The sequence below is a fragment of the Mus caroli genome, unplaced genomic scaffold (assembly GCF_978045245.1).
Source record: "Mus caroli unplaced genomic scaffold, Mus_caroli_1 scaffold_11, whole genome shotgun sequence".
In the NCBI taxonomy this organism is placed as follows: domain Eukaryota; kingdom Metazoa; phylum Chordata; class Mammalia; order Rodentia; family Muridae; genus Mus; species Mus caroli.
The window spans coordinates 62,215,543-62,239,477 of record NW_028227266.1 but is presented as its reverse complement, the minus strand read 5'-3'; the positions used below and the strand labels follow the sequence as shown (position 1 = coordinate 62,239,477).

Genomic DNA, 23,935 nt, shown 5'->3' with positions numbered 1-23,935 from the left:
AGTTCAAATCCCAGCAACCACATGGTGGCTCACAACCATCCATAACAAGATCAGATACCCTCTTCTGGAGTGTCTGAAGACAGCTACAGTGTACTTAAAACATATAATAATAATAATAATAATAATAATAATAATAATAATAATAATAGGGACTGGAGAAATAGGCTCAGTGGTTAAGAGCACTGACTGCTCTTCCGAAGGTCATGAGTTCAAATCCCAGCAACCACATGGTGGCTCACAACCATCTGTAATGAGATCTGATGCCCTCTTCTGGGGTGTCTGAAGACAGCTACAGTATACTTACATATAATAATAAATAAATCTTAAATTAAAAAAAGAAAGGTAATGCTGTCTGGTTACTCACCACTCTTCATCACGACATTGGACCAGACATTGGCATTCAATGCTTGTACAATCCGCTTTACACCTGTAGATTCAGGGAAGTCATCTGTGGGGAAAGAAACACACAGATCTATATACGCACCTAGATGTACCTACACATTCATATTCATATACATACATATATATATATATATATATATATATATATATATGTGTGTGTGTATGTATGTGTGTGTATGTGTGTGTGTGTGTGTATGTATATATATATATATATATATATATATATATATATATATATATATATATATATTTGTACCTGAAACTACACTTTCAAGTAACTTGGTTTAATTATCTTGTTTGTTTAGCTGTCACTTCATCGTGTACTATGTATAGCAATAAAGGAATAAAGCAAACACAGGGCTCAGAGATCCCGATAAAAACAGTCAGGACAGAAGGGAGTAGTGTGATCGAGCTATCTCCATCACTTCACCCATGGAATCTACTCATAATCTCCAGAAAATGCAAGTTCTTATTAAACAACCACAGGATAGCACAAAACCCAGTAATCTTGGGGCTGGAGAGCTGGCTCAGTGGTTAAGAGGGCTTGCTGCCTTTGCAGAGGTTTAATTCCCAAACCTATGTTAGGTGGGTCACTGCAGTTCAAGAGGATGAATGCCCTCTTCTGGCCTTGGAGGCACCTACAGATAAGTATATGCATTCATATACATATACATACATATACATAGAATTTTTTTAAAATAATGCTTTTTTTTTTAACAGACCCTCCCCCCAAAGACAAGATGGGCTGGAAAGATGGCTCAGCCGTTAAGAGCACTGGCTGCTCCTTCAAAGGACTGGACTATGATTTCCTTTATCAACATGGTAGCTCACAACCATCTGTGACCCAGTTCTAGGGGATCTGATGCCCTCTTCCAGCCTCCTTAGGCACAGGCACATGCACAGTGCACAGACACATATATACAGCCTAACATTCAAACACACAAAATAAAAAATACATCTTACCAAGAAAGGAAAGAAACGGAAGGTCCAGATAGCTGTGGAACAGAAGACAGGCAACACACAGCTGTCCTGGGGGAGGGGCGTGGGAGGCTCTGGGTTTATTTTTGGCTTGGGTGTCAAAAGGTCTGGCATGTTCCCAGAGATTTCTAGAAATTCAGCCTTAGCTCACTATGAATTTAAAAAGAGGAACATAAACTCCACACACACACACAGGCCTCGTCATCCTTGGCTGACAGTAGAGAAAACAGGGAGGTGACAATGGTTTTCAGCAGTGATCTCTTACTTTCATTTATTTAAGCACACGCCTGCATTTTCAAAAGTTCTAAAATGGGCCGTGGGAATCCATCGAACAAACTATGGCAGAGCTGCCAGGCAGTGGTGGTGCACGCCTTTAATCCCAGCACTTGGGAGGTAGAGACAGGCAGATTTCTGAGTTCGAGGCCAGCCTGGTCTACAGAGTTCCAGGACAGTCAGGGCTATACAGAGAAGCCCTGTCTCGAAAAAAACAAAACAAACAAACAAACAAAACAAACAAACAAACAATCAATGGCAGAGCTGGGAGGGTCACAGCATAGCAAAGGGTTCTGCTCAAAGCTTTTCAAACTGCCGGAGAAAATTAGTATTTGTAGGCTCTTGCTGTGATCAATCTAGGTTAGACCACAATCTTAGACCTGTTCTGCTCCCGACAGTACACTCACCGTCCTCCTCGGGCAGCTCCTCTGGGTTGAGTTCCACCAACTCAAAGCCATGTTTGATGCACCACTCTTGAGCCTGTTGTCGGTTTATTCCTAAAACAACACACAAAAGAATGCTAAGTAACCGACCTTCAACACCCTCAGACCTCAACGTTTCCCCCGAATGTCAATGGCATTGTAGAGGCATCTAAAATAAAGCTACAGAACGAAAATGACTGCAGCCTCAAAGTATGCTGAAAACAACTAACATGGCCACTGTGGGAGTATCCGAGAGTAACGGTGAGCGGAGCACATGGATGGACCCATCTTCATGGAAAGGTAAATCTGCAGGAAGATTGGGCCAGAGAGACTGTTCAGAGTTCAATTCCCAGCGACCACATGGTGGCTCACAACCATCTGTAATGGGACCTGATACCCCCTTCTGGGGTGTCTGAAGACAGCTGCAGTGCACTCACATACATAAAATAAATAAATCTTAAAACACGTCTGCAGGAAGGTCTCACCGTCTTCACACACTCGATCACAGACCAGGATCATCACCTCAGCTAGCCATGCTTCTGCCAGAGGAAGCCACGAGGAGACGCTGTCAAGACCTGATTTCTACGGGGTGGAAATGAACAAAAATAAAGAGACACAACTGAGGAACTCCGAGAACACAGAGGAGAAGCAGAAAGCTATGACAACGTCTGATTGAAGGCAGGCATCACAGAGCTTACCTGTGTGCTGTCAAAGTAAACTACAAACGCCTGGACTGACTCGGCAATCTCGGCAGTGACCAGGAACTTGCTTGGCACCACGCACAGGTTGACCTCTGCAGAATAGTACTTGTTATCGATGGTCCAGGGGTAAAACCTCACAGCATCGCTGGAAGTTGCTTCCACAACAGCATCTTCTGTCCCAAGGATATCTAAATAGACAACACAGTGACTCCATGGAAGGCACAGAACCTGATACACTGGCTACTTACACTCATATTTAGTGAGATAGCCAGATGACCCAAGGCCTCGGCTGCTTCCCTGTATACAATGGATCTAAAGAGCCCCACAATTACTGGGAGAGTTTCTTCTCTAATAATTATTACAGAGGCAATGGTGACCTTATTTAAAATCACTGGCTTTCCTTCTTTTTTCTGTTTTGCAATTCTGCAGGTCCTTCCAGTACTTGTCAAGTGCTGTTAACACTGGGCTACACAAAATTCACTAGCTCTAGATTAGACAGTAGTGGGGGTGGGAGGGGAGTGGAAGCTACCTTGATAAATACCCAGGAAAGAGCAAAGAGAAAAGAAAGAATGAGGGTATATTAATTTTATTATGTAAGTCCTCCATGGGAAGTAGATGACTGCAGAAATTCCTAACCACTTTGCACTTACTGCACGCTAAGAGGATGAGCGGATTAAGGCTAAGTCATTAATAAAATAGAGCTGCATGTATTCCTTGGGCTAAATGCTTAGACATTAATTCAGTTAATGAAACAAAATAATAGATACTGATAAATGGCCCCAATTCTATTTATATCCATTCTTGTTCGGTCTTTGAAAACCACCCAAATCCTTATTTGACAGAGACACCACTGGCAAATTTAAAAACGTATCAAAGCAAATTAAATGTTTTCCATTATAACTAAATCTTTCAAAAATTTATGTGCTGTGCAGGTAGGAAAATTTCACTGCAGACATGAATCACCGATGGGCGAACACACAGAACTATGGTCACAGAACTGTAGGAACATGCTGGTCCCTGCACCACACATTTACAACTGGGAGAGGTGACTGAAAAGGTTCTCAGCCAAGCTCCCCCTACCCCACACCATCCCCACCACCTTCACCTTATTCAGAGGTGAAGAATGAGTGTGTTCTATGTGCACTAGGGTGTGCATCTTGCACACTGTGTATACACACAGAGGCTGGAGAGGACATCTACCGCTCTCCACCTTATTCCCTTGAGACAGGGTCTCTCATCAAACCTTGGGCTGGCTATGCTGGTGTCCAAGAGGCCCCTGTGACTCTCCTGAGGTTATGAGTGCACCTGCAACCACGCCTAAAGCCATGCCTCCCTCATGTGTGGCCACACCCAGCAGTGGGTGCTGGTTTTGAAATCCTTGTATGTCCAGCAAGAATTTTACATACTGAGCCCCATCTCTCCAGGCCCTGCCTTAAATTTTTGCCCAAAGCAGTCAGTCCTCTTAAAGGAACAGATCTGTGTCCATGTCTGAAACTGACCTTTGACCTCTTTAACAAATTGGCAATCCTGCCTCACTTCCACTTTCAGTTACAACCCTTTATTTAGTGCTAACTCCATAGCAGCCAGCTACAATGTTCCACCATGACAGCCCAGGTGGGCGTGCAGCAGGACAGAGGAGCTATTAAAATCTAAGCCTTTGTCTTCACATCAATTTCTCACAGAGAAAATAAGCAAACAATAAAACCAACTCCTAGACCAAAGTCCACCTCACAGTCTGAATTAATGCTCCAAGCTAACAGTAGCCTTGAATCACCCAGCCAACACAGACCCCATCTTGTCCGTAGCACTCGGAGGAAGGCAGCCCAAGCCAGGTGATGGCACAAAACACAGACAGGCTTGGGAAGGGTAGGAGGAGCCAACATGAAATGAGCCCTCATTCTTGGCTAATTTAAAATAATGAACTGGCTGTTTTTTAAGGAGGAAGAAAAACTAACAGAAGTATTTTTAAGAGGCAAAGAAGAAACCAAATGGACTAAGCCCCATGGCTTGCGTCCTGTACTTAAAAGCTGGAATCAATTCGGGGTTATGGTTTGCCAAATCGGTGTCTGCAATGACAAAATACAATCAATTAAATTGCAAGTACATGCTAACTGCAACCGTGAACATCTGGATCTGCTGAGGGTTGCACACACTAAGAAGCACCGGATGGTACACTTTAGTTGGGCAAACTGTATGCTGCACAGATTGTATGTTAATAAAGCTTTTTAAGATAAGTAAATAAACAAACGGGGGATGGGGTGGCATATTTATTTCTTTTTGTGTTACACTCAGATGGGAATAGAACCAAAAACCAAACTGAATTTTACTTTCTGGTGATTTAGTAGCTGCCTGGGTTCTGTTTTGTTTTACTCTTTGACCTGCCTCAAACAACTGCAGAGCCCAGGCTACTCAGCAGCACATTTCTGGCTTGGCGTGCGCTATTAAGATTGTTCAGTGAGGCTAGGTATGAACTTTGCTATCATATCTGTGCCAAGTAAGAAGTAGGAGAAGGATGAAGACTGCCTTATTCCAGTTCCTACCGTCAATACAGTGTAGAGAAGGGAGACCACGTGTGGAGCAGAGCCTAAAGCTAAAGCCAGATTGGGGCATCTTTTCCTGCTTCCCTGAGATGCTGGGCTCAGAGTCACACCACCCTGGGGTATAACCACAAGCCATAGCACACCCTTGGACTTAAAAGATCCACTATCTCCCCAGGACTAAACAGGAACAGCAGAACGAGGGGACCACCCCCACCCCTTGAACCACAGGACAGTGAAACCATTCACAAATTGCTCACGGCATTTGAGGAGTGCTGTGGTATGAGAGCCTGCTTATGTTTGCACGGCCCGAAACACTCCCCCTTCTTTGCCTGTCATTATACTGAGTGTGGACGCCCTCAGCTCTTCTGTGTACAAAGAAATTCCCAGAGCAGCTCTGCCTTCCAGCCCTCCGCTCTTATCCACGCTGCCGGCAGCCGCCTGGTGGAGCTGTAATACCTAACTTTTTAAGAGACAAACAGTAGGTGATTGATTACTAAGTCTGTTATTACACACTTGGATTCACACCTTAAAATAGTTCATAGTAGTGTAAAAAGTTAACATGTCACTCCAGGTCCCGCAGCAAATCCACCTCCCACCCTCACCCCCACCCAGTTAGAAGCGTAAGTACAAACAGCAGTCCCTACTTGAGAACCGGTTCTTCTGCAGCCAAGGAGTCTCCAGCTGCCCCTCACCCCCACTTACTTTCTTACTTGGGGAGCTTATTTCCTCTACAGTCCCACTAGTGTTTAAAAGAAAGATTAAAGCTATGTGACAGAGGTTGCACGCACGACGGTCAGTGGAGTGACCCAACATCTGTCATCTCCTGCATGGGCTTTGTGCCCTCACCTAGGACAGCAGGCCAATCTGGCAAGCCATCCGAGGAAAGAGGAGGTAGCAAGGTGCACTTCAGAATCAGTGAGAGGGGAGTCAGCCTCTTGGCACTCATTAGGAAGCATTCTCTAAACACCACACAAACCGTTTACACACACACACACGTACACGAACACACCTGGCCTCCTTTTACTTAGACATTTTCAGCCCAAAACAACAGCATTCCAATGATAACACAGTACTGCTGTACCTGGAATTACCCATGCGTCCTGTAGTGGTAATGATAAGAACACTTACTTAACACCAACAGATTTCATGGCCAATCGTACTTTCCATGGCTTTAGAGGTGACACTTGCCAAGGCAAATCAGGACAATCCTTCCAGAGACCAGCACTGTTCTGAGAATGTAGAGTTTCCTGAGTGTCTGATCCTCCTGCCTCCACCTCCTAGGTGCGGGATTACAGGCTGTGGCACACATCAGTTGTGAGGTGCTAGGGTGAAACCCAGGGCCTAGTCAAGCTAGAGAAGGACTTTACCAACTGAGCCACAGCCTAAACTCAGTTTTTATTCTACAAACTGAAACTGCCTTCCCGGCAGGCATCAGTGTCTCCCACTCAGGCTACAACAGTCTGTCACGGGTTGCTCTTTCCAGCTGACCCCAAGGTGCCTCTTCCTTCCCTTGGTGCAGCCAGCACCAAGCAAGCAGAGGAGACCACTGGAAATGAGCCACTACAGCTCTGCATGTGAGGGCTATCCAGAGCCTGGCCAGAGTGCACCTCAAATAGAGACAAAACTCCTGTTGTGGCTTCAAGACTGAAATGTGCAAGAAGGTGCAGGGACAGAACATAGAGGAGGCTCGAGATGGATGTTCATTCCCATGGCATAGAGTGATGGCTTAGAGGTTAAGATAACTGGTTGCTGTTCGAAAGGACAATTCCTAACACTCACATGATGGCTCACAATTACGTGTAACGTCAGTTCCATGAGATCTGATGCTCTCTTTTGGTCTCCATAGGGACCAGGCACAAATGTGGTGCATAGATGTAGAACACCATACACATAAAAATAAAATTTAATTTTTAACAAATGTTCATTCCCCAAGTCCCAACCCAGGTTTCTCTGTGCTACCAGACTCCTGACTTTGCGGTTGGAGCCACATGCAGCTCTTATGAGGAAAGTCTCCTTCAGGCTGCACTGGGACTGCTTCCTTTTCCAGCCTGACCACCTTGTAAAATATGACGTCTCAGAAGTTTTCTTTTCCATTGTTGAGGCAGAAGAGAAAGCAATTAGGAAAATTACAGGAGGCAGGGGAGTCTGACGTCAGCCGAAGGGGAAGATAGCCATATGAAAGAAGAGAACCCAGGGAGATGTGGTTGGGAAAAGCGTGAGACCCGGGGTGTCCATTAGCCAGCAGGTAAAATGGCCTCAGAAACCTCACCGTGCCTCTGTTGTTGCAACTGGCACAACCACTGGGCCAAAACTCTGCGAGGGAGAATGTCTTCTGGGGGTTGCATGCTGTCAGACGCACACACACCACAAGATCTCAGTGCTGGGAGTCAAGGACCCGAGCTGTTGAAACCAGAATGCCAGGGCAGTGACGCCACTCTGACAAATAAATGTCAGCAAATTCCCATCTGGAGTTCCCTGAGTAGCCATCGTGCAGCCTCCCACACAGGCACAGGTCGCCTTTGTTTTGGGGGCAGTGTAGAGCCTCTGAGGGAGGCCTGGACTTCGAGCACAGCAGGGTGGCACAGCTGCAGGCCACTGCTGAACAGCGGCAGAGATTCCCTTCCCTTCTAAGGCTTCCTGCCTCCTGGCGGCCCCTGTTCTCTGCTGGCCACTAGAAACCCATGTTTCCATATGCTCGTAGGCTTTTTATATCACAGTGGAAAGTTTTAAAACTTGAAGCAGAGGAAATCCAATCCTCCCCCTTTTCTTCCAGTTTACTTTCTCCCAGTAGTCATCTGGAATTGGTCACCATAGCCTCATCTTAAAATAATTGTGTGTGTGTGTGTGTGTGTGTGTTAATGCTTGTGCATATGTGCACATGTGGTCTCTGCTTACCTTTAAAAGATCTCACAATGCAATGGCACAAACATGAAAGAATATAAAGAAGCTGGCAGGAAGTGGAGATAATATGGCAATACGTTTTATGAGAATGAAGCAGGATCCATCAGCCTTAAAATTTGCATGCAATGTACAAAGACTATTAGACGATTCACAGACAGCCCCTACCCAGATTTTACAGAAAAAGGAAACATCTCTGAATCCCATCCTCTTAAAAACCTTTATTTTTATTCATGGGTATATACACGTGCCTCTTTGGGCACCATATGTATGCTGTGCCCTTGGAGGCCAGAAGGTGGCGTCAGATCCCCTGAAACTGGAGTTACAGGCAGTTGTGAAATGCTTGTGACCTGCCTGATGGCCAGGGCTGGGAACCAAGCCTAGATCTTCAGCAAGGGCAGCCCGTGCTTTTAGGAGGCGAATCCCTTCTCCAGCTTCTCGTCACTTTTTATACATTCAAAATTAGCTCTAATTACATCCACAGCAGTGACTCTCCATGAGGACACGATCCTGTACCACTGACTGGTGTGGACACCTGGAGAATTTCTGTGTTGGTTGTCACAAGTCACGAAATGGCACTGGCATCTAGTGCACAGAGGCCAAGAATGCTTGCCCAACAGCACAGCCCAAAAAGACAGAGTTGCCCCGCCCAGAATGGCAACAGGGTGGATGCTGAGAACCCCTGGCCTAGAGGACAGGAGCCCTGAAAGAGGGATCCAGCTCTACTCATGGACAGAATAAAAATCCTCCAAGACTGAGCTGGTGTTCTTTCTTGCAGAACCCCTTACTCCAGGTACAAAGGTCTTCCCTTGTTATGTCTGCGCACTCTGTTGCATGCTGCTTTGAATATTCGCCATAAAAAAAAAACACTTGACAATTAATTCTAGATGCCTGAAAAGAATCCTTGAGTATTTTTAGTGAGAAGACTGGCTAAAACCTATTCCATGAAATAATGCTCTCATTCTGCTAACAATGTAGGTGACTGGGGCAATGCTCAAGGTATTTATGATGATGGCCCATGTAAATATAATCAGAAAATATTTCTGGAGTAAAATTAACTTACTTAAAGTCAGACAACTAAAAAGAGGCTACCATCAGTGGGCGGATTCCCCCGGAGAGCTCAGACAGAGACCTGACCCTGCTCTGCTAGCCCCTCTATGCTGCTGCCGACCCAATGGCTGCACGCTTTCCTCCCCTGGACAGGCTGACACTGAGGGAAGCCTCAGCTGGTGGGTCAGAGCCAGCAGTCAGGTCTGTGCGGAACACTACACCCAAAGCTGATTGGTAGTTTCTGAGCTTTTCACAGCTGCCCTGGGCTGCCTCCACCTTCGTCAGCCTTGCTTCTCGGGTAAGCTGCAGAGATCTATTTGAGACACAATGCCATGTCCAGATTGTCATTCTGGCCAGAAAAGTTTCCAACAACTTTCAGACTTAGCCTTATAAAATGATTTTATATCAGATTTGATTATTCACTAAATGTCGCTATTGCTGAAGGGACTATAACGGGGTGAAAGGCATAGAGTAGTGAACATCACATGACCATCGCATGCCGCACAAAAGCCATCCAGTTAGACAGACACAGCAGAAATCAAAGTCTCAGTCTAGACAGGCTCCAACCTTCTAGGACACAACACCATGTGCTGTGTTACAAACGGTCCTGCACAACACGGCTGACAAAATCCTACTCGGCAGCACCTCCTCCCCACTAACTAGAAAGGCAATCCTTGTGGTTAGTCCCCTATCAACACATAAAACACGTGAGCGACAAGCTGCTCACAGTAGGTCAGATGCTCTGCTCTACAGGAAAGGAAGCAAGCACCTACAGAGACCTTTTCATTTACTATTTGCCTGACTCAATACATTTCCCACCATGGTCCCAAAGATCCTGCAGCAGGAGTGTAAACGTATTCTAAGAACTGCCAAAGTTAATATCCATTTCTCCTGTCTCCATTTTGACAATGTGCAGTTCTAGTTGCCAAATTTGCAAAAACAGAAAGATGGATTAAAGCTCAGGTCCCCAACTTTTATGGGTAAATGGCTTTGGAGAAGCTCAGCCTCACTGTGCTTTAATTACATACTGGTACACAGTGTGCTCTTGCCTGTGGGGCCCCTCGGGTCTGAGGATGATGGGTTTAATCCCTGAGTTTCACTCCTTAATCGAATGACATCTCTCTTGTAAGAAATGTAAAAATCTCAAGTCCTAATGCTAGCTGGAAAAATTAAATGTATTAAGAAGTATCTTGATGAAAAACAAACCAGTTTCTGCCCCTAAATTCCATGGGACACCACCGTTCTTAGTGCCTGTGGTGACAGCTCTGAGGACTTGTGGCAGATCTTGCTGCCCTCATCTCTTCATCTGCTGAAGAAAATAAAGACCTGGAAACTGAATGAAACCCGGCTCCAGAGCAGACCAAAGCTCCACTCAGGTTCTCTCTGGAAGCTGTAGGAAAACCACAGGTTATGACTCAGTTGGATCCCAGCCCTGAATCAGGAGCATCCTCTCAGTAACTCAGGAGCCTCTTCTAAGCCTGGAGTCTGTGGATGGAGAAACACTCCCAATCCTGCCGAGCCAGAGTTCTTGTTTTGCCAAGAAGTAACACTATAAATACTTGCTGAGAGACTCTCCATGGCCAAGTCTGTCCATCAAAAAATTGGGCTTTCTTGTTCCCACTGTTTAGAAACCTGATGACCAGAGAACAAAGGCTTCTAGATTCTGAACACACAAAGCTAAATTTTCCCTGGGCTTGTAGCTCATCAGTGGATGGCTTCTGAAAGATGCACAGGCCTTTGGTTCAATTTCCTGAACCCTGGAGGTGGGGTGGGAGTGTGGCGAGGATGGACAGACAACAGGACACTCAAATGTTTGAGTCAACATGTTAGATCTCTGTTGAGATCTCAAAATTAGGCTTAATTATTAAAAAAATAAAATAAAAATAAAATAATCTAGGTCAAGAATGCCAAAATTGCTGGGCATGGTGGCATATGCCTTTAATGACAGCGCTCAGGAGGCAGAGGCGGGTGGAACTCTTCGAGTCTGAGACCAGCTTGTCTAGACAGTGAGTTCCAGGCCAGCCAGGGCTACAGTGAGACCTTGTTCAAAAAAGGAAATTCAGAGTCAGTAAGCGCTACACTACCAAACACAGAAGGAAGAATTACTGATATACAGAATCCTCAACCCAATGGGATGTCATATTAATATGAACAGATATGTGGCCTACTCACATTAATCCTATACAGTGAACTGACACACAATGTCTCTGCCTTAAATTTAATTAACTGAGAAAAAGAAAAACCCAGAAATTGTTAAGACTTAAAGCACAAATGATCTTTTAATGTATATTTAATGCATTACACATACTTCCCATGTTAAATAACGCTCTATTTTAATGTAATATACATTCTCTAGGCAGATTCCCCCCTTTCCATTCATCAATAAATCTTCAACCATCCCAGACAGTAATGAAGCATAGTTAAAACTATTTTGTAAGTATTCATTCTTCCTACCACTTCATACCCCAAAGCAGCCACTTTAAGCAGCAGCTCTGCTTACTATGGAGTAACAGGACATCTCAGCTCTACCTTTCTCTGGGCTAAGACTTGACCATGAACACACACAGCAGCAGTTACTGCCTGAGCACTCTGGGTAAATTAAACCTTGGATTTCCAAACCAGTTTCTTCACCATAAGATGGAAATGCCCTAGCCTACTGTGATTAGAACTGAAGTAAATTTTATTTTAAAAAAACACAGTTGAGGGTGCCTGGAAAGATGGATTAGAAGTTAAGAGCGCTATCTGGTCCCCCAGAGGATCTGAATTCAATTCTTAGGACCTCCATGGTAGCTCTCAACTACTTGTAACTCTAGCTCTGAGGGATCCATCATCCAACGCCCTCTTCTGGCTTTCCTGGTATTGCACAGAGAGAGAGAGAGACACACACACACACACACACACACACACACATCTATTAAAAACACTCTTGGGAAGAGTTCTACATGCACATTTACTACTATCATAATCTCTCTAAGTTTCTGAATGTTACTAATTGAAAGAATTTTGCTACAGATGTTCTGGAAGCTTGTCCAGATGTAGAAACAAGACTGCTGATCCACAGTTGCTGGATTGGCATCAACTACACCACTCTCTAGGAGTTCTTCTAAGTTCCTTTCAGAGGAATGAGATGTGAGCTCTTAACATTTTCTAATTCTCACAGGTAGAGCACACATTTTTACGACACTCCTCTTGAGGGTGGGAACAGGACCTTAAGTCATAATTTTAGTAGCAGTAGCTAGAACAGACACTAGCTCTATGTTTAATAAACATTTATCATAACACGCATTTCTAGAATGAAAGTATTATGTCCACAAACACACTCCAGGCAGAAAGAACTCTGCTGAAGCACAGTCACTCTCACGCATCATGCAGTCCCTTGCACAAGCTCCTCCAGCATGCTGAGCTTATAATGGCCTACACTGTGGGACAGGTAAGAGCTCAGAAGGCAACAGTGCAGACAGTGCAGACAGGCCAGATAACCTAAGCTCAGTCTCAGGAATGCATGTGGTGGGGTGAGAGAGCTAACTCCCACAAGGTGTCCTCTGACCCTCACAAACAAATAAACAAAAACTTACTAAAAAAATAAAATTATATATATATATATATACACATATATTCATATACATACATAAACACACACACACACACATATATATGCCAAGAAGGCCTCCCCTTAGCTATGTATGTATCTAACTGGAGTACTGCAAGTAAGTCTTAGAGTGACAAGAAGTTTTTGACAAAGTCCATGCGGGTGCTTTATCCACAGTCAAGAGTCAAGAGTGGATTTCTAACGAACTTGATATTTGATTACAAGATACTTTCCACTGTTGGTCAAGAGCAGTAAAGCAGATCAGATACAGAGAGAGTGATGACAGAAACAGGATTCCTCTTCCAGATCAAGGCACATCCCAGTCAATCAGAAACCCGGGTCCTACCTAGACTACAGCCACTCATCGTGGTGGTCTCTATCTTCCACCCCCAAATTAAATCTATTCCCTGAATAGTGTAACTCCATCTTTAACGCCATCTGAGGCCTCCGTCCCCATGACCTTGTAAGAACTGACTAGCCCTCTTTCATGCTTTACTTATTTAAATCATCTGCTGGCTTTTCTGCACTTCTCCCGCTGACTTGTGGAGCACTGATGAGTGGCACCTAATTTTAACAAGAATTAGAGTTTCCTAAGTCACTCTGCATACAGAAACAAAATGGGCTGTTTCATAGAACTTCTCTCTCTCTCTCTCTCTCTCTCTCTCTCTCACACACACACACACACCAATAATGTTCAAAGTCTCTATTAAAGAACAAAGGAAGAATGCCACCATTTGCTGGCTACTGGTGGTCGATCAGCTCTTTCAAGGCACTGACCACAATTGCCAGTTCTGATCTTTGAGAAACAGGACCGGGCCAGGCACAGTGGGCTCAACACTTGGACAAGGTCAGAGCTGGCCTGGGAGACACACAAGACCTTTTTGGAGGATGAAAGGGAGACAGAGCACCATAGCTACCAGAATATATAATATTCCTGAGCCTGCCTTTGAAAGATCATTCACCTATCACTAATAGGACTCTAAATGCATATACATTTTATAGAAAGTCAGATAAATACAGACCCATAAAGGCCTTCAGAAAAGTCTGGTATATTCACTGTATGGATGTACAATAGAAAGTACTTTTTGACTTAGTGTTAAAAAAATATCAGGATGGGGATTAGGGTGTGACTCAGTAGTAGTGCACTTGCTTAACACGTGCAAGGCACTGGGATCCATCACCAACACCACACACACACCAGGCTAAAAACTACATATGAAGTAGAATTATATAATTACAATAATTATAAAATACAGAAAATATGCAGGGGCCCCGGGGAGATGGAAAAAAAAAAAAAAAACACCACCGAAATGTTAGCTAACATTTTTTTCTCCATATGCTAAATTTTACTAAATTCAACATGAAGTAGAAGGGGCAAAGATGGGAGACCTGGTGGGAGGGAAGGGGGAGCACTCCCTGGCGAGGGAGGGGGAGGGGGGGAGCACTGCTTAGGGAAGTAAGAGAATGGCAAAGAGTCTGGTTCTCATTTATAAATGCTGTAACTAAGCTTTGCCCTAGCAAGGAACTTTCTAAGTGTTCAGAATAAGCGAGTTAGAGAATACCCGTGCAGGGACGACAGCGCGCCTAATTCTGTCAACAGGTGTAGAAAATAATTACAAACTGCGTGATGCTTCACAGGTTCGGCCGCATTTGCAAGCCAGCACCCACGGCCTCGCAGGATACCTCTTCATGTGCCCCCTTTAAGGCTCAGCAAAGCCTGAGTTAAACAGGTGATACGCTTTTATAATAAGGCCAACCACTTATCCAAAGCTTGCCACGTGCTGGCCTGTGGCCAGACATAATCCTCAGCCCACAGATAGGAACATGAAGGGCAGAGGTTCAGTGACTTGCCCACAGTCAGAGTCATAGGACTGGCCAGCGAGCTGCCTCCTCTAGCTCTAGTCTCACTAGTCTCTCTGACCTACATTTCGGAGCTCATTTTGGGGTGGGGTGGGGCTGGGGTTTATCTCCGAGGTAGAGTGCCACGCTCAGTAATGCACAGGGCAGTGGGACTAAGAAAACACACACACACACATATTCGAGTATGCACAACAAAGGAAAAAAAGAAAACAAAACAAAAAACCCTGAATGTTATAGCCCTTAGGGTCCAGAAGCAAAAGCACTGGGTGCAGTAACACCTCAAACTCATTTTTTCTGGGGAACTTGCACCTCAGGAAGAACTCAAGAAATGTAACTGCAAGTGAGGGGGCACCCAACAAATACCATGTACACACAAGTATGTATGTATGTATGTGTGCTTGTATGTACATTACACACACACAATCAAGGGGAGGGAATCAAGAATGCCCACAGCTCTCATCTCTAAGGGAGTAAGCGTTTTATTCTGGAGCCGAATATGAGGGATCATGAAAAGGGCACAGGAACCAGGGGTGCCTCAAGTCAAATGTTCCAACGTGGCAATAACAATTCCATGGTGTTCTTATAGGAACAGCAAAGCTACAGATCAGGATGTTCTAAAAATACATTGGGGGGGAACATCAGGTTGGTGGATTACAGCACATCGGGGAAGCCCTTGCTGTAGGCCTCAGACACCAACTGATAAAAGCCTTAGCCGGGCACTCGGGAGGCAGAGGCAGGAGGATTTCTGAGTTTGAGGCCAGCCTGGTCTACAAAGTGAGTTCCAGGACAGCCAGGGCTACACAGAGAAACCCTGTCTCGAAAAACCAAAATAATAATAATAATAATAATAATAATTCGTAGCCTTTGGGTTGATGGAAGCTAGGGTTCTGTTTGCCTATTCCCAAAAAGACTTTACCTGATAGTCAGAAGGATATTAGGTCAGACACAGAAGTGGGCAACAAATGGCTGAGAAGGAGACTAAAGACAGTCCACGAGAATCTGGCTACAGTTAGTAAAATTCCAGCTCTCCACAATCACAGGAGTTCTGGTCAGTCCATCATCCTGGCAGAACACTAACGCGCGTGCATCTTTTTTTTGCTGAGCACTTCAGTTCACAAGAGGAACCACTACCCCAGCAGCAGGGGCATAACTCCCTAACACAACACCGCAACTCCAGCGCCTTACATTCGTCTAAGGGCACAATTTCCGAGGCCTTGAATATCATCTTAGAGGGTGCTTGCCACCACCCCTGAGGCGGGAGGTCAAAAACTGGCCTCACTTTACACAGGCAGAGGGTTAAGCGCCTGGCGCTGAGACCTGCGGAGGAGCTGGAGCCTGAGGCCCAGCTCGGGCAGAGCCCGGGAGAGGTCGCCGGCCCTGCGCCCATGGCTCCGAACTGGGCCTTGCAGCCCGGCTCAGACGCCCGGTTACTCACGTTGCACCAGCCGGTCCCCGGTGAAGGTGGCGGAGCAGCTGGTAACCAGCGCGCAGGGGACACCGGCAGCCATCGCTGCGGCAGAGCAGGTTCCGCGCCGGCGCTGCTTCCGCCTTGGGCCGCACCACTGCAGCGGGCGCGCGGGGGAGATGATCCGGGCACGCGCGCTGGGCGGGGCCGCGCGCTGGGCAGCCGAGGCTCGGGCTGGCCCTCACACCCCCCTTCCGCTCCTCCAGTGGAGCGCGCCGGTCGCGCGCGCGCGCCGCGTTGCTATGGTGACGGGTGCGGGCACCATCTAGGAGCGCTCCGCAAGAGGCCAGACCTCCGGAGCCAAGTGTCTTCTGCCCGCCTTAGTCATGGCGCAGGCCCAGGAGGACAGCGACCCCATTGGATCCATCCTAATCCAGGTGGGAAACAGGCCGGGCTGGCAGACGCACAGACCTCCCCTTGAACCCCGAAACCTGTGATCCCAAGCACCGCCATTTATTCTCACGTCCCTATAGCAGGAAACGCCTACACTTTAGGACGTCAAGCTCTGGGGGTTGAACACAGGGCATGCTAGCGCCAAGCAAGTACTCTACCGCTAGGCTGCACCACCAGTCTTCCTTTTACTTCGGGCCCAGATGGTCATTGACTGTCTTGGAGCACCCTCCACAATCCAGGCAGGCCTGGAACTTGTGATCCTCCTGCCTCAGCCTCCTGAGTAGCTGGGATTATCAATCTGTAGTAGCAGGCTGGGGTGCTCAAGGCACCATTTAAAAATAAATTATGAAATGTTTAAAGTCCATGGCTTGGGGATGTGGAGGAGAAACAGACTCATCATTAGGAGGTGGTGAGAAGTTCGAAGAGAACGTGAGCTATGGGACCCGTGCTTCTTAACCTACAATAGTCACTGCTTGCTTGGGAACACACACCCAAACTTTTATTTATTTATTTATTTATTTTTCTTCGAGACAGAGTTTCTCTGTGTAGCCCTGGCTGTCCTGGAACTCACTCTGTAGACCAGACTGGCCTCGAACTCAGAAATCTGCCTGCCTCTTCCTCCCAAGTGCTGGGATTAAAGGTGTGTGTTACCAAACATATTTTTAAGATCACCTGGATTACAAAACAACATAAAAAGTGAAAACTTGGAGAAATATCTTATTTATAATCTAGGGAGAAAGCTCTCAAAGACTTGACTTCTCCAGTGTAATTCAGTTTGTGACAGTTGAACAATTTTTCTGAAACAGCTAGGTTTGTTTGATTTTTTGTGTTTGGGTATGGTCCCTTTAAGATGGTCTCACTTTAAGAAGTTCACCTTAATTTCTAACTCGTATTTAATTAACAAAGGCTTGCGATAATGTCCTGAACGCTTCAGACTACACATCCTAATACACCTTTTTCCAAACTCCAGAGTTCCTAAGCCCACTAGCTTCATAGACATCCCCGTTATGAATTGGACTTAAATCTTACCTTGTATCACACTCAACAATTTCCCTTGGGGTGAATTTAGCCAAATATAACCCCAGCGAGGACAGTCCCCACCCACGTCCTCACTGACACCAACTGCAAGGTCATGTATGAAGCTCTAGAACAACCCTCACGTCAGTCAAGCTGGCTGTGAGCCTATGAGTCCCATGGCACCCTCACATTTTATTTGTGAGAAAGACTCATGGAAGTCAAGAGATGGGCTACCCTGGTGATTAGGATTAAAGTTAGCCAAGGAGAGAGATGCATGGCAGAGTCCAGGGGCCATCCCAGAAGAGGCATTAGGTGTCACCTCCTTCCAGGCACAATATGTGACGTCATACAGAAGCTGGACAACTAGAAGCACTTCCCTGAGCTTTTTCCAGTCAGAGCTGGGATGTTGCTCAAACTCACATGGCCCTCGAGGCTGACTCTGTGAAGACTCCCGTTCCTCACGTCTCACGTCACAACAGACACAGGGCAGCTCAAAACCCCACTGTAAATAAACTGTGTTTGTTGTTAGACTGTCTTGTGACTAAAGCATCCAGATACTTATGTCAGGCAGAACATTCCAGAGGTTTAGAGCTCATCTCTTGAGTAGCAGAGGACCAGACCTCTCTTTGAGTACAGTTATGTTTTTCTCTACACAGAGCCCCCTATTCATTGACACAAAACAACCAAACACTAGTGGAGACTTGCCCCCAGTCCTGGGATCAACCAGTTCTTCCCACAGTGCCCTGACTATAGGGGCAGTAGTTTCCTGTTCCAGCAAACCTGAAACATAGCTTAAAAAGAGAGAAAGAGGGGGCTGGGGAGATGGCTCAGTGGTCAAGAACACTGACTGTTCTTCCAAAGGTCCTGAGTTCAAATCCCAGCAACCACATGGTGGCTCACAACCATCTGTAATGAGATCTGAAGCCCTCTTCTGGGATGTCTGAAGACAGCTACATTGTACTTACATATAATAAGTAAAAACAAATCTAGAAGAAGAAGAAGAGAATAAGAAGAGAAAGAACGGTGGGGTTCAGTTTCACACCTTCCCTTAAAGTAATTCTTCCCCTCAGGTCTGGAATAGTATAGAACAGTAGTTGTTAACAGTTAAAAGTCTTCAGAGTGGGATCTAGATGTAGTGGCTAAGCTCAAATACCCAGCAGTAAAAGACAACTTCTGACATTGGATTGCATAACTGGAATGGAAAGGCATAACACAGTCATCTCTCCATTAGCCGGTGTCCTGCTTGTTTAGGAGGGGGTTACATGAACCTTTTTGTGGGCAGACGCTTCCCCCAGATAAGGCACCAAAATAATGATTCTATCCAAATCCACCTTGGTAAAAGTGAGTTTTATTGGGACTGCCTCCAGGAGAGTAGGTAACCCCCCAAACACTGAATCACCTGAGTCTCACCCCAGCATGAATAGCTTCCTTAAAGTTGCACAGATGGAGTTTGCTTCAGCCAACCTTCTGCACTGTGTTTCCTGCCTCCTCTGGAGAACATGAGGTCACGTGCTGCCACTTGCGAAGGATTGCGTACAAGGAGGCTAAGAGGAAGTGGCTGGAATCTCAGTCTCCCCACCTCCACCTTTTATGAGGGAATAGTGACAGGCCAGGTCTGAGGGATGCCTGTGAATAACCACAGCTGCTCTTCTTTAATGGCTGTAACACTTGGAGGACAGCTTTCCACAGCAGGAGCTTTCTCCAGACACTGAGAGGAGCCAAGTAAGGGAAGAAAGCTATCTGATAGGTTATTCTAGTCATTGAAGCTGATCTCTGGGTAGCATTGGATTCCCTACGCAGAGTCTGCAGGATGAGGCACTATGGAAGCCCTCCCTAGTTTCCCAGTGAGTCTTGAGTTTTGCGACAAGCAGCATTGTTCTGTGTCCGTGGGGATTGCACTTCGGTCTGGGCATTTGCTTATCTCCTCCAAACAGGCTACCAACAGTCAAGTGTGGTAAGTAGAAGGAGCACTCGATTAGGAGCCAGAACACCCAGGTCTGCCCATGGCTTTGCTAGCCACACAGGTGACAACCTTTGAGCTAGTCACTTCATCTCTAGGCTTCAGTGCCTTTTCTACAGAATGCATCATTTGGATTGGGTCACTTCTGATGATAAGTTGACCCAGTTTCACCAATGCTGCATGGATTCTTTTTTACAATAAAAATAGAATTCCTTTATTTATTTATTTATTTATTTTAAATATATATATTTAAATTATATATATTATATATATAATTATATATATAATTATAATTTAAATATATATATTTAAATTATAATTATAAATTAAATCTTTATATTAAAGATTATTTATTTACTTAGGCACACCAGAAGAGGGCATTGAATTTCATCACAGATGGTTGTGAGCCATCCTGTGGTTGCTAGGAATTGAACTCAGGACTTCTGGAAGAATAGTTAGTGCTCTTAACCACTGAGCTATCTTACCAGACCAGAGTTCCTTTATTTCTAATCTAGGCAAAAAGATTGTTTCCATAAAGTAAGGGGGGGAAGAGATTGCAAAGCACAGATATTTTAAATCTCCATTTGACTCAGCCACTTCATTAGGCACTATTCCTTAGGCCACTGTTTCTCAAGGTGTGCTGGCAGGACTGGCACCATTAGCACTGACTGAGACTTTAGAAGAGTATATCCCTAGGTCCCATCCCATACTCAGTGAATCAGAAACTCTGGGGCTAGTGCCCAGAAATCTGTCTTCACAGACCCCTCAGAGAATTCAGAAGCACCCTCAAATTTGACAGCTATTACTTTCAATTGCATTGCAAAATATAGGCTCTAAGATAATTTCAAAGAAAAGCCACAGCAATCAAGCCAATGTAGAATTTATCGGGTTGTCTCTTACACTATTCTAGAAATTGTTGCGTGTATTTTAGTTAATTTGACCTTGCAGCAAAACTAGTCTTAATACTTTCATGCTTTGAAAGACAAATAAGCAAAGATAAGCATTGGAGGTAAGCCCATATATACAGAAATGCCACCTCGATTCTCGAGCCTTTCAATCCACTGTCCCTGAGTGAATGAGGACTTCCCTGTGACTCCATTTGTTCCTTCCTAGAAAAGGATTTAAATCCTTTTCTACTCCAGTGTATTAAAATGGCAATAACTAGCAAACGATTCATAATTATCTAATGAGCATGGAGTATAAAACCGTTATTGATTTTTAAGATTGTTTCAAATGATATAACTTTAAAATAGTCAACCTCAATTTTAATTTTGAGTTAAACTAGAGAAGAGTTACTATCCAAAAGAAAAGAGAGTGGTTCCTGTGGACAGCCTTAGAGCAGTGTCCTCAGATCATCTCAACTAGAATTCCCGGACTTAGATAATGTCATTTAGTAAGTTTCCTTGTAGGTCTGTGCCGATTTTCATCCTATCTATGAGTGTATACAGTGTGACCTGTTAGAAACCTTTACTTCCACTGCATTGGCGTAGACTCCCTGACACTGGGTCAGGTAACATGGCTAAGCTGATATAGTCAGGGGCCACAAGCATCAAAGGGCTAAAGAAACTTCCCCTTTGCTGGATTAGCATTGGACTTTAAGGAAAGTACAGGCCGATTTCACCCCACAGAGCTCATGGTACCATTTAATAGAGGAAGCCAAAGGAGCTCATGCTCCATGTGACAGGGCAGTGTGGGCAGGGTGGGAGGACAGGGAGGGATGACGGCAGCTTTCCTTTACTCTGCGCAGAGGCCTAGGCATCCTTCATCAGCAGGCTCTGACTAGCATCCTTCATCAGCAGGCTGTGACTCTCTTTGGTATGCACATGTAAAGTGCATGAATAGATAGTGATGTGTTAGAAACTGGACATTCATTTGTAAAATTGTATGGTTTGATTTTTATGGAAGGATTCCATGATAATCAAATTCTCAAAAAATTAAAAACAAGTGCTTAGAGCTAGACTAACATTTCATATACATAGAGACCCCTTTCTATGAGTGGAACCGATCCTCAGATGGAGTTCTAGGCAGCTGTCAACTTGGCAGAGTCCAGAGTTATCTATGGAGTCTGACCTATGGGACGGCCCCCATCAGATTGGCCTGTAGGCAGGTCTAAGGTGTTTTGGGATTGCTGACTGATGCAGGAGAGCCCAGCCCACTGTGTGTGGTAGCACCCCTGGGCAGATGGCCCTGGGTTGTGTAAGGAAGCAGGTGGAGCATAATCCAGAGAGAACAGGACAGTAAGCAGTTCCTCCATGGCTTCTGATCCAAGTTGCAGCCCAGCTGGAGTTCCTACCTTGTGCTCCTGCCCTGGCTTCCCTCCTTGATGAACTGTGAGCAGTAAGATGAAGCACGCCCTTTCCTCCACAAGTTGCTTTTGGTCATGGTGTTCTTCACAGTAGCAGAGAGCAAAGTAAGGCAGTTGGTACTTTGAGAGAGTAGATCTGAAAATACTTAGGTGCAAAGTTAGACTCAAGTAGTACCTGGGTATCATATATTGCTGTACTCAAACTTTCTGGGTAACTTGCCAGGAAAGCCAACTGTTAGGTTTTTTTCTAGAACAGTTGCAGCTGTCAGTATTCGGTTCCATTGTCAGATACGGGAGCGGGAACCAGAGAACGGCAGCTTCGTGGAGTTCTTTTTGGCAATATTTTGCAACTACAACTTCTTTCGCTTTCAGGCCTATAATTGGGATCTTTGTTTGTTTGTTTGTTTGTTTGTTTGTTACAATTTTAGCTGACTCTTTCCTCAACTGGTCAGGTTAGTGAGATAGCGTAATGGGAGTCATCATGGAGCCCGTATATGGGAGAGCCAGGCTCTGCAGGAAGCTCCGGGCTATCTTGTGGAGTCCTGACAAGCATGTTAGGAGAGCATTAGGCCTCAGTCTGTAAAAGAAAGCCAAGTACAAACCTGCAACGTGATTTGATAAAAGCAGTAACATCCACTGGGTGTTGCTCCTTAAGCAGGCCATGTGTGTAGGTCTGTGCAATGGTGTCTTTGTTTCTGAGTATATTTAACGTATGTTCCTGTAATGAAGGATACCTGGTCTTTTCTTTAAATTCGTTTTGGACATTATATTACAAAAGTCCAGCAGATGTATCTTAACACATAGTTTGGAAACATTGAAGCTAATTGACAGCTTGATATTTTGGCTGACTCTCTTTCACCAGTCCCTATGTGTGGCTTATAAGGCACATATAATACCAAAATGAAGGAGGTCAAAAGGAACTCCAAGAGAGGAAGACGAATCAGCCAAATTTGTGCTGAGCAGAGGTGAACAAAATGGAATTTGCGTTGGTAATGACTCTGCGGCGTCTGGTCTCATGGAGTTCTCGGGATTTACAGCAAATCTTTTCTGCATTAAGTCTTTCAAGGTTTCTATTAGTAATGATTCTGTCCAGGACTGTCAAAACAGTAATCATTTCTAAGCAGAAAATGTACCGTAAGTAATGTTTTTGATGTTCATAAAGATAATGAGTGACCTGTAAAATTTCAATATGGGAGATTGAATGTAACTGAAGAAAATATAGAAACATAGAATTTAGCCTCATTACCTGCCAGGTCTGGTGTAACATTTCCCATGGTGCTCGTCTCTAATGCAGTCACCCTTAACAGGGACTTCTTTCCACTTCAAAAATGACAAAATCACCTAGCAAGAACCAAAGGATGCTCTTGAGAAAGATGAAGCAAGCAACTCTGTTCAGCGATACAGTAAAGGAAGCATCAGCTAGGTACATACAGTGTACATACAGTGTACATACAGTGTACACACAGTGGCTTTCAATGCACAGAGCAGAGGCTCCACAGCCTCCTCTGTGGTGAGCCTGTACAAAACAGCCTGTACAAAACACACCACACACTATTTCTCACTCGAATTCTGAAGTAGCTGTTTTCCAGGTGAGAACACTACACCCGTAGGAGCCTCTGGACCGTTTCCAGGGTCAGGCAGGATTCCAGCTCTCAGGCATCTGGCAGCCAAGTCTGTTCTGCTTCATTTTTATGTCCATTACCTCACGTTCATTTACTAATTCCAAAGAGTAGGGAAATGATTCTGTTCTGGCAAAGGAACTAGAGGAGGTGCTGAAATTTTGAGTAACATGTGTGGAAATTGAATGCTTCGAGTTAATGCTAGGAGCTGTGTGCAGCTGCCATTGTTGAGTTCTTCCTATGCATCGGGCCTGTTGCATGTTCTCTTACAACTCTCTGAAGGAGTGTTGTTGCCCACACAAGGGGAGGATGGAGGAAAACTAAAACCTTTGGTACCCTGGTGAATAATCCAACTCAGTTTCACTCCCTCACATGGCTGCAAGACATTATTGCAGAAAGGTCCAAGGAGCTGTGAGTAGGAAACAGCCAGTTCACTCCTAAGAGGAACCAAAATGTATGCACC

At 45.0% G+C, this 23,935-nt stretch overlaps 2 protein-coding genes across 5 annotated transcripts in view; one reads left to right on the top strand and one right to left on the bottom strand.

The window, feature by feature from the left end:
- Aagab (alpha and gamma adaptin binding protein) overlaps positions 1-16,284 on the bottom strand; it is a 38,930-nt gene extending 22,646 nt beyond the window's left edge. For both annotated transcript variants that reach the window (XM_021172068.3, XM_021172069.3), the window contains exons 1-5: positions 16,149-16,284; positions 2,774-2,964; positions 2,561-2,657; positions 2,061-2,150; positions 365-448 (exon numbers count right to left, since the gene is read on the bottom strand). In XM_021172068.3, the coding sequence (XP_021027727.1) occupies positions 365-448; positions 2,061-2,150; positions 2,561-2,657; positions 2,774-2,964; positions 16,149-16,221 (535 nt within the window). In that variant the 5' untranslated portion in view covers positions 16,222-16,284. The remainder of the gene's footprint in view (positions 1-364; positions 449-2,060; positions 2,151-2,560; positions 2,658-2,773; positions 2,965-16,148) is intronic.
- A 118-nt stretch (positions 16,285-16,402) lies between these two features.
- The window catches only part of Iqch (IQ motif containing H), a 210,309-nt gene continuing 202,776 nt past the window's right edge, over positions 16,403-23,935 (top strand). For 2 of the 3 annotated variants that reach the window (XM_021172751.3, XM_085844695.1), the window contains exon 1: positions 16,404-16,555. In XM_021172751.3, the coding sequence (XP_021028410.1) occupies positions 16,505-16,555 (51 nt within the window). In that variant the 5' untranslated portion in view covers positions 16,404-16,504. Of the gene's footprint in view, positions 16,556-23,935 lie in introns of all 3 variants that reach the window. The other variant, XM_085844697.1, reaches the window with a different exon arrangement.